The 12,077-nt window shown below is 34.2% G+C and overlaps 1 protein-coding gene across 1 annotated transcript; it reads left to right on the top strand.

Moving 5' to 3' along the window:
- The first annotated feature begins 198 nt into the window (after positions 1–198).
- Positions 199–11,649, top strand: sack1a (scaffolding CK1 anchoring protein A). The gene is made up of 4 exons (XM_087288161.1): positions 199–3,258; positions 5,895–6,062; positions 6,294–6,418; positions 10,168–11,649. The coding sequence occupies exons 1-4, from the start codon at positions 2,749–2,751 to the stop codon at positions 10,643–10,645; spliced, it is 1,281 nt and encodes a 426-aa protein (XP_087144287.1). The 5' UTR covers positions 199–2,748; the 3' UTR covers positions 10,646–11,649.
- Positions 11,650–12,077: the final 428 nt, after the last annotated feature.

Here is a 12,077-nt window from a genome sequence, read left to right as displayed (position 1 = left end):
AATATTATTATAATTTATTTTTGACAAAATACTAAAACCAGCATTATTTATAAAAAAGCAATGTTTTTGGGCAATGCTCAGGTTATTTTTTTACTGTTCTGGTGTCTAGATGTGTCTTAAGTTGATTCTTTATTGTAAATCTAAGGTTTTCATTTGCACTTTCTATATTTTATTTAACTTTTTTTTTCTTTTAAATCGCTTACCCATACTTCAAATACTTTTATTAAACTCCTAACACATACTCACACCTACAAAACACAACTGGCCAAATGAATAATTTTCTTTTCAAAAATACATTTTGTTAAATATATGCTAACTCCTCATTTTAAAATAGAACATCTTTTTCTGCACACACTAGCTTTACCAAAACACTGGAAATCTGACTCAAAATGAAATCATTCTGTTGAAGAATAACACTTGATTTCACTTCACAAGGTGCATGCAGTCAGTCAAAGTACACAAGGTTTCAAAATACTGACTGTTGTTGACATTACAAAAACTGCAGAGACTTTTATGCTTCAGTTTTACAGGTATTTGCATGCACCACCGTGCTGACACTAAATTTCTTGGTTGGAAACTTTCCACATGTACAGTAATTGTTCAAATTTAATGGCATTCCAGTAAAAAGCATATTTGATGGTCCATTTGAGTGTAGGGTATATGCCCAGCTAGTGTTTTTACCATACTGATAAAGTTCCGGTGACCTGTTATTGTTTTTTCCATTTTATAGCATCAATGTTGTAATGTCATTAAAATACAATCAGTTAAATAGACTTTGGCATTCATTTAGTTGCTCAAGCGTAAAACAAAACAAAAAGCTGTTTACTCGCATGCGCCCGTCAGAATCGGCAGGCTAGCGCAGAAGCTCCATTAAATATACTGCGGTAAAATAAACGCTCATATTGTAAAGACATGGCAGGGAAAATAAAATTTAATGCAGTGCTCTTTGTACAATCTGAGAATCACTTCATATCTATATTACTCAGGCAGTGGAAATTGCTGATTTTTAAAGATAACAGACCTTAAACGCGCTGATTTTGCATTTGACATACAGTTCACCGAAAGCGCTTATCCCAGGTTACTGGCAAATTAAAAGTCCAATTAGTATTCTTTGGAATGTACCCTATTAGTAGACTGACTGCTTCATATCTGTTGATACTGCTGCTAAACAGACATTTAACTGACTATAAGAAACTTTGCAAGAATGTCAACACACTAACCCTAACCTCAACCTAACAGTCTACTTATAATCCAATGAGAATTAGTTGGCATGAAGGTGCAATGTGACTTAAAATCAACAAATCAACAGATATTAAGCATACGGTACAGTCTAATACTCAAATGGACATTAAAATAAAGTTTGACCAAAAGCATAAACATTTTATTTTCTTTACTGTTTACTACAGAAGGTACAGCAGAAACATGGTATGATCAAACAGAAAAGGTTTTACAGTATTGCTTACAGTGAACAAAATATCCACCAAACACACAAGATTCTGAACAAAAAACCCAGATGAAGTGGGGGATTAAAAAAAGCACAAAATTACTGTTTCTAATCTTTGCAATCTTCATGTTTTCATTAACATCAGTCCTCAAAGTCCTCTGTCCTACTGTATAGGTGTAAATGTAATAGAGTCTAAGTCAGACTGGAATCAGCTGTGCTTGGCCCAATGTACCCAACATAAATCATAAAAAATATTATTTAACTGTTTGCTGATTATCAGCTGAGATACATATTTTTATATTGATATTATTTTTGAACTGATATCATTGTGGAAACAGAGGTTTTTATACTGCATCTATGGGTTGAAATATTGTTTTTGCTATTGTGGGATGTTGTGTGTTCATAAATACTACAAAACTGTCTGTTAAGAAAATATAAGCATTGTGGAAATGTGTTCACTGACTACATATTAGGTGAAAACAACATAAAATGTTTGAATGGTATGACCACAAAAGACCAAAGCTGTGCTAATTGTGTTTAGACTTTTGAAAATGTGACAACTGTTTGGACAAACGCTTGTTAGCGACTGTAAAACTGTAATTACAAATCTGAAAAAAAAGTAAGCTGCATGCTTTGAGGTTATTGCTTACGCTTGTACCACAGATGTGGAGATGTATAGTATACTAAGGTTGTGTACTGGATTTTTTGGTGTTTAGAATGACTTTTTAAATTATGAAAAAAACAAGTGAGGTTTCAGAACTATAAGTACAAGACATTAAAATCTTACATAAGGGTATTTAGGAAACAAGAACAGGTGCATTAGTACGTGAAGCATGGATTAAGTGAATCTGACAGTTGCATCTCCAAACCTGTCACTCATGCAATTGAATTTCTGTGATGGAAAAGGATCTCTAGTCTCATTACTCAGTCAACACCTCACCTGTAAACCACAAAACCCCACCCACCGAGGCCTGAAGGTAAACCCGTCTGCGAACGCAGCTACTAACTTCCCTTAATCTGAGGAGGAGCCAAAAAACTCCTCTCCTCAGAGCCCCAGGGCAGCACTAGCATTCACATTTAAATTCACAGATATGACAAATGAGTTCTTATTGTGCAGAGAAGCACATGCACCTGAAAAGATGCACGGTACATGAACATTTGATGATCACCTTCAGGACCATTCAGCGCCTTTGGCCATGTTTGAAAGCATACGCGTCTGGCTTTGTGAAGCATGAAAGACAGCTAACAAGTAAAGCTGAAAGAGCAAGAGCCAACCAGTCAGATGCGACTCGTACGCGTTCAACATGAATCTCGTAAGTAATGGACTGTCCGTGCAGTGCTACCTGAAGCCAAAGATGATGGGGAAAATGCGGAAAAGAGTTCAGGAGATGAGAAACCCAAACGCCATGGTGCCTTCATTGGATCTGAGCCATAATGAAAGCACACGACTGGCCATGGATGCTCTCCTGGACAAAGGGATTGATGGATATCAGAAAGCGTTGAGAAAAGAGAATGAAGCCAACTTTCTGTCTGCGGAGGAGAAAGCGTACATCTTAAATCACGTGAAAAAGCCTCACACTGATGAGGACGAGGCCGACGGGGATGAAGAGATGTCCAGTTCTCCGTCAGTTTCTTCTGAGACGTACTTTCCAGTGGCCACTGAAAGCGAGCCTCCAGTTCTGGACTACGGCTGGCCGGTGGCAGACTGGACTTACCATCTGCAAGGTATTCCTAGTGTGGAAGTGTTTTTCCAGTCAGTCAAATCGTCCTCCATGAAAGACGTGCTGCGGGAGCTCATCAGGCAAGCAACAAAAGTAAGAACCTTAAATTTCATGGAGCCTTTTTAAGACATTATTACTTTATTTATTAATTCTGACATGCAAGGAAGATGCACACTGCAATTATAAACTGCATTGCTGATGTATATATAGTTCAAATTTTTCACATTTTAAGTTAGAGATAAACCGATATTGAACTTTTGACCGATACCGATAACCAATATTTTTTTATTCTTTTGCTTTTTGTTATACAGCACAGTGGCCAGCTGTCATTTAGTAAATGAAATGATAACTCTTTAGATTTAGTATTAGCCGATATTAGCTGATAATTCTTTTCTAAACTTTTCATATTATGATTAATTTCATTATAGTTACACTGTATTGTATCAATGTATTGAGTGTGAATCATATCGCTTTGAGTGATATTATCAAGATTAACACAAGTTAGGGATTAACCGATACAGACTTTTTGACCGATAACTGATATCTTTTTTTTTATTCTTTTGCTTTCTTGTTGTACAGCACAGTGGCCAACTATTTTGTTTATATGTGCTTCTTATGTAAGTAAATGAAATTATATATTTAAATTTGGAGGCCGATATATATTAGCCGATATTTATAATTCTTTTCGTTATTTTAAAGTTTTCATATCATGATTAGTTTAATTATAGCTACACTCAATGTATTTTTATGTTGTGTACTTATTTAACAAGTGTGAATTATGTCGCTTTGAGTGATATTATCAAGATTAACGCAAGTTAGGAATTAACCAATATAGAGTTTTTGACCGATAACCGATATTTTATACAGCAGTTTTTTTGCTTTCTTGTTGTACAGCACAGTGGCCAACTATTGTGTTTATTTGTGCTTAATTTGTAAGTAAATTAAATTATTTATATATATATATATATATATATATATATATATACATACATACATACATACATACATACATACATACATACATACATACATATATATATATATATACATATATATATATATATATATATATATATATATATATATACATATATATATATATATATATATATATATATACATATATATATATATATATATATATATATATGTGTGTGTGTGTGTGTGTGTGTATATATACACACACACACATATATATATATATATATGTATATATACATATAAATATATATATATATTTATAATTCTTTTAGTTAATTTAAAGTTTTCATTTCATGATTCATTTCATTATAGCTACACTCAATGTATTTTTAATGTTTTGCACCGTCAGAATTGCTTTGTATAAATTGACGAAGATACGCATAGCAGTTGTCTAGTTGATGACGTGATGTGATTGGCTGTGAAATAAGAGGGTGGAGTAAGAGGATTGTGTCACACACTGAGGAAGACAGGAAAACCTGTGTGTTGTATCCCCTATAAATGTAAAATAAATCTACATAAATTAATTAATTAACAAGGGCAAATCATGACCCTTTGAGTGACATCAAGATTAATGCACCAAAGTAAAAAAAAAAAACGCTAGAGCGCAGTGCATACTTTATTACTGAACTTGCTATTTTAAAACGCTGACATCAGAAAAGCTTGAACTGAACTTTGAACTATATAAATCAACAATTCTTTTCTAGGGCCAACTTTTTTTTCATTGTAATATATAAAAAAAACGATTCAAGCAATCAAATCATTAAAAATAACTAAGATCAAAATACCAGTTAACTATTAAAAGAGACAGCAAGCACGTGAAGTAGCTCAACAGTGGATATAATACGTCATTTATCAGCTTAAAGATATCGGATAAAAAACAATATTGGTTATCTGTATCGGTTAAAAATGCTATATCGGTTCATCCCCAACTTAAAATGTGAAAAAATTGGAATTTTGTTATCAGAGAGATAAAAATAACCTTCAAATAAGCATTTATTGGCTGATATTGATGTATCTGTAAATATATCATGCATCCCTATTTTAAACAACTCATTCATTTTCCTTTAGCTTAGTCTCTTTATTCATCAAGGGTCGCCACAGTGAAATCAACCACCAACTTATCCAGCATATGTTTTACGCAGCGGATGCCTTTCCAGCTGCAACCCAGTTCTGGGAAACACCCATACACTCTCGCATGCAAAGACATACACTACAATTCAGTTTATTCAATTCACCTATAGCGCATGTCTTTGGGCTGTGGGGTAAACCGGAGCACCCGGAGGAAACCCACACCAACATGGGGAGAACATGCAAACTCTATACAGAATTGCCAACTGACCCAGCCGGGACTCGAACCAGTGATCTTTTTGCTGTGAGGTGACAGTGCTAACCACTGAGCCACTGTATTGTCAATTTAAATGATTTTTAACAGTAAATACTGTTAATTTTAATTTTAATACAATGTATCTGTAAAGCACCATATAATACATATTGCTTAAAAGCAAGTAAACAAATGTTTACTGTAAAAAAAAATAATAGGTAAAGCAGCCTAAATAAAATACTTTTGGTTAGTTATAAATAAGAAATAAACATGTTTCTACTTAATAAATATTCTTTTATTTGTTTAAAAAACAAGAAAACCTTTTTGTAACTCTATTAATGGAAAGTGTCTGACATTTCCAGTCTGCAGTAGCCTGAAAATATTATTTGCAATGCAATTATTGTTCACTAAATGACTCTCGTTAAAGGTTTTGGCGATCGTTATGGACACGTTCAGCGATGTGGAGATTTTCTGTGACATACTTGAGGCCACAAGAAAGCGCAGTGTGTACGTCTACCTGCTTCTGGACCACACTAATTTACAGCTGTTTCAGGACATGTGTGAAAATGTCAAAATCAACAAGTCCCACCTCTCTGTAAGTCATTCTGTTCTCTTACTTAAATGACAATATGTTAAATATAAAAAAATGTTGTTAAGTTTACATTAAAGATATGTAATGTACCATTGTATAATAAATATCAACTCAGTGTACAGTATGTAATGTTCTTTCTTCACAATGACTAACAGCTTGTTTTTTTTCTGTTATTAAATGAAAAATGTGTGGATTGTTTATTTTTATGTTTTTATCCTAATTTTTTTCCTACAGAGAATGTCCATTCGTAGTGTTGAAGGTGACACTTATTGTGCGAAATCAGGCAGAAAGTTCACCGGACAAGTAAAGGAGAAGTTCATTATTGTGGACTGTACAAAAGTGCTGGTCGGCTCCTACAGGTATACCATCTAAATTTTGTTTTAATTTTGGAGAAATTTAAAGGGGCTGTATGTAGAATTCACTCATTTTTGTTATTTGTGACAAAAATGTTCTGATAAATGAGCACCGTCTGTCGGATGAGAAGTTAAACCGAGATCCTGACTCTCTGTGGTCTTTAAAAATCCCATGCCACTTCTTGTAAAGAGTAGGGGCTCTATTTTGACGGTCCATGCGCAGAGCGCAAAACGCAGGGCGCAAACGCTTTCAGAGCGTGTCAGAACGCATTTTTGCTAATTTAAGGACGGGAAAATCCGCTTTGCGCCAAGGCGCATGGTCTAAAAGGGTTGAGTTTATTTTCTTAAGTTATAGGTGTGTTTTGAGAATAAACCAATTAGAGCCTCATCTACCATTCCCTTTAAGACCCAGCTGCGTCGCGCCATAAGTGCATTCGCTATTTACAGGACGTAAAGTAAGTGGAAGTGGAAAAACTGAGCATTTCACAAGCAAACTTAACAGTTAATAGTTTTTTAACAGAAAACTGTTAAACAGAGCATCTACTGCGTGAGAATGAGAGATAATTGATCACTTTCACTTTCGCTCTTGGATAGGGAAACCTTTACGCACAGACATCAATTAGTCTATAAATAATTAATTGCGTTTGTTAAGCACAAATATTCGTTTCAAAATTATTTCTAAATTCAGTTCTAATTTCCAGCAAACGAATAAATGAACAATATTAGGTGTGCTCAAAAACCTGAGTTATATCCTAAAACAAATGCTGTGCCCCTTATGGTCTTAAACCTGACAGGTGGGCAAATCTATAAGCTTGTTTTAATAAAACAAATATAAATATGGATATAATAAATAGTACTGCTAATAATAATAACATTATACAAAAGCAAATTGTTATGAATGAACTGAACAAGCCTCCCGAGATGAAGGCATAAAAGCAGTGATTTTTCATATTTATGTAGGCTAGAAAATAATATGTTTTGTAATATTTTAATCCTTTTTTTATATCCTATATCTATTCTTATTATATCCTATATATTTCCTTAATGTTTAATTTTTTTCATATGTAAAGATATTTGCCTATTGCTCTCTTGTGCGTATTAAGCAGTGTGTAAGCGAGGCGCAACTCTGCGCCGGAGTTTAGACCGGGTTTGTTTTGGTCTAATGAAAAATCAATTTTACTTTCTCAAAATAGCAACGCGCCTCAGAACGCCTATGGGCGCACATATGAACGCTAATGCATTTGCTATTTAAACAGCGTAGCGCAACGCCTCAAAACGACTCTTGCGCCAAGCTGAAACTACCAAACAAGTATTGCGCCACGTCTTGCGCCACATTGCGCCGGGTGTATGATAGGGCCCTCGGGGTGTAATCAATGTGTCCTGGCTAAATTTCCATCGATCAGCCTTTACTCATCATGGCCTCCCAATCATCCCCATCCACCGAATCGGATCTATCACTGTCTCTCCACTGCGCCAACAGCTAGTGTGTGGTGAGTGCACTGGCACCGTTGTCCTGTGGTTGAAGTCGCATCATCCAAGTGAATGCTGCACACTGGTGGTGGTGTGGTGTGGAGCATTCCCTCATGATTGCGAAGTGCCTTGGGTGTATGGCCATACACGATAAATGTGTTATATAAATACATATTACTTAACAGTATTACTTAATAAATATGCTAATTTGTGCAATTCAAAGGTTTCATGTTGTCAATACACACTAATTGGTTGTAAACATTACATCTATTTCATTTTCCTGTCTGAAATTTTCACATAATAGTAATAAAAAAGTCAGTCAAAAGGCTTTCAATGACAACATATAATGTTAGGCAGGGACTCTGTTGTTTTATAAAGCACTATTTGCATGCATTTTCTTAATTTGCAATGCATTTGAGCTCTCTCAGCCATGATTTAAACATGATTTAACCTTTTAAGGCCCAAGCTGTTTTTTTACATCCATTTTTTTTTTATCTCTCTTTGCTATTTGGGCTTATTGAAACCTAATTAGAATAAACCTAAGTATCATCTTTTGATATGATGTACTTTTAGAGAAAAATGATGTTCATATATGTGGCCTCGTGGTCCAAATTTCCATAAATCACTTTTTCCTGATTGTTTTTAATGCATTTATAACACATAGATGGGTAATTCTTCAACTGTGGGCACTTTTATGTCCTTTGTTCATATGTCCAAAAATATATATCATTTTATTCAAATTCCTCTTTCTTTGTCAAACTAACAATAAAACCTACTTTACAAAAATGTACTACCTTTCTATTATGTAGTTTTCATATTATTCAACCTCCTTTTAGGTGTCAAAATCACTGTTTTCACCTTGTCACACACCCAGTTTTAAACTTCAAAAATGAAAATAACATTTTAAAATATTTATCTGGTATCTATTAATGTATCTTATTTAAGCACTAGTGAAATAACGTAAATATTTTATAGTTATTAATGTGAGACTATTATCAATATTGATTTTTAAACAAAATATAGCTGTCGCACAGTATCAGAGTCATTTTCACCACAACACTGGAATGTCGCTTTAAAAAGTTTGTGTGAGATTATTTTGGTGGTTTCTTTGAAAATGAATCGTGCCATCTGAGAACATGTTCAAGATGGAGGGAATTTGAGTTTTTATCAACAACACTTGAGGAAAAATCAAGGTAAATATTGCTTGATAAGGAAATACATTCATTCTACGTCATTTCCAAACAAGTTGTACTTTTAAAGATATTTTTAAAAACCAAACAAGATTAAGGTAAATAAGAGTGTTTTGTATATATAAAAGGCTAGTATTACTTCAAAGCTAATCGGTGAAGCTGTCATTTCCACCACTGTCATTTCCATCACCACACACATTTTAAAAAATATATTTATAAAGTTCTCATCACACATTAAAAGTGTATTCACAATGTATAAGTTCTCTCTCTATTTAATATACAAATTCAGTTCTTTATTTTCTAATAAGCTCTTAACCAAATTAATATTACATTTTAGAGGGTGACATGTGGACAATTCAGCATACAGCTAACTTATTTCATCGACAAATGTATAATTATTGTAAATATTGTAGAAAGATTGGTTAAACTAGATACAAAAATGATCTTAGACAATGTTTGACTGCCATAATTTCATTTTGAAATAAGCTGTATATTGAGATGTGGTGGAATTGACATTTGTTCAGTTTACAATGGTAAAAATGTTTCTTTTCTTATCTAAGTTTTTCCTCTTACAGATCTTAAAACTAGACAAACTGTTTAAACTTATGAGGCTGTTACGTTCATTTTGACGTGAAGTTTTTTTTTTGTCAACTTTCATAAGGCTAGAAGTGCCCGTAGTTGAAGAATGGCCCACATATTTTTTTAACATGTTTTGGCTGTCAGAGAGTAAAAATATATATTTTTTTGCCCATTTTGGACAGTTAAACATAGTGTTTGGGACATTTCATATGCTGCAAAACAGTTGCAGGATGACGCTGTATGTCTGTAACAAAATATAAAACATTCAAAGTATTTTAAATAGACACTTCAATGTGCTGTACGTGTATGTGGCCTAGGAGGATAAGTTGCAAAGAACTAGTCACAAATTTTGTCATCATTTTTCTGCGACATAAGCAGCTTCTTCCAAATCACAATTACAAAAGTAAGTACATAAAAACGCTGTTTTACGGCAAATAAATATTGTTACTTCACATTTGGAGCTGCTTGTAATGATGAAAGCTCACTTATAATGAAACCCCTTTCCCCCTCTCACAGTCTCACCTGGCTGTCCTGGCAGGTTCACAGAAGTTTGGCTGTGCTTTTCAAAGGCAGTGGGGTGAAACCTTTCGACCTGGAGTTTCGCAGACTCTATGCCATTTCAAAACCAGTTCCTGGCTTTTCCTCAAACTCGTCAAATCCCGGCGATCTCAACTTTCCAACTGAGAAACTCCAGATCCCCATGTGCCCAACAGGACTTGCTGGAAACACTGCTGACCACACACAACAGAAATCTTGTAAGCCCAGAACCCAGAGTTTCCCAACAGCACCTGTCCTGGCCAGACAAAACAGCTATCCGAGCTTCACCACTGGACAACAGAGATCTCAATGGCTTTCACGGAGGAACACGATTCAACATCCCGTTACTTCTCAGTCACCGCTCTTTAAAGATTATAATGCCAGAAGCCAAACTTGGCGTCCAATACAGGGCATTCACATCAACAGATGTGCACCTGCAGCTCCACATTGGTGTTAGAGCCGTTTATTTAACCCTTGTGTATTGGTCAAATTGACTACCCTTTCATTATGTTTGTGGCTGTTTTTGCCCCATTGACTTCCATTATAATGGCATTTTTTGATTGCAAAACCATGACACCAAATAATGATGCACTCTTGATAGTGGTTTTCCCTGTTGGGAAGCGGTAAAACCTTAAATTCGTACTGTTGATCATCAGTTCGCACCATTAACCATTTAGATATAGGCCTGAGCAAAAATTTTTTCGACATTTATATGGAGATTTATATGGAGTAAAACAACAAATTATAGTGTGTGTGCATATTTATATACTTACTATGTTTACTTTGTTCACTTTGTTCTAAGAGTTGAGCTGCTCAAACACTCAAGGTAAGTGCGCCAAGATCTCTCTCTCAAACAGATACACATATACATAAACTATACTCCATTCATTCATTTTTTCATTCATTTTCTTTTCGGCTTAGTCCCTTTGTTAATCTGGGGTCGCCACAGCGGAATGAACCACCAACTAATCCGGCACATGTTTTTTAGGCAGCGAATGCCCTTTCAGCTGCAACACTATATTCCATATAACCATATAATTTTAAACCAGAAACTAAGCTTTTTTTGTAATGTGATTTGTAGAGATCAACAGTAAAAAATACATGTTACCTCTTCGCAACAGCGAAAATCACCAACAATCAAGAATGCATGATTATATGGTGTCATACACTTGCAATCAAAAAATGTCTTTATTATGGAAGTCAAAGGGGCAAAACAGCCACAAACTTAATGAAAGGGTAGTAAATTTCCCAGTGTACAGTTGAATTTTTTTTTTTTTACTTTTCAAAGTACTTTCCTAAAATATGTGTCAAAATAAGATGTCACCAAAAATCATTCAATTTGCTGAAACCAAGAGAAAATTGTGGCCAAAATAAGACTCCAAATCAACCCAGAGGGGATGAAAACATCCCAAACAGCACACGAGGGTTAATATAATGTAAAATTATCACTCGCAAAGAACCAAAAGTGAATCAAAAAAGCCACAGAGATGAATATATAAAACAGTGTTACTACCAGTTGGCTGGTAACTTTTTTATATATATATATATATATATATATATATATATATATATATATATATATATATATATATATATATATATATATATATATATATATATATATATATATATATATACTAATAATGCCTGAGCATGCATATGGTTTAATTGTGATTGTCAAATTGCAGTCAGTGGCGCAAAAAGGGGGTATGCAGTATATGCGGCGCATAGGGGCGCCACACATGGGGGGGGCGCCATTGTGCCAAAACTATTTTTCAATTTTTTCTTATAATTATATATTTTTTATACAAATAAATGCATATTTTGATTAAAAATATTTATCCTGCATTTTAAATAAATATACAATTGTATTTTATTGAATAAAAAAA

The sequence above is a fragment of the Danio rerio genome, chromosome 16, assembly GCF_052040795.2.
Source record: "Danio rerio strain M-AB ecotype USA chromosome 16, GRCz13ab, whole genome shotgun sequence".
Classification (NCBI taxonomy): Eukaryota; Metazoa; Chordata; class Actinopteri; order Cypriniformes; family Danionidae; genus Danio; species Danio rerio.
This window is presented reverse-complemented; position numbering and strand designations above follow the sequence as displayed.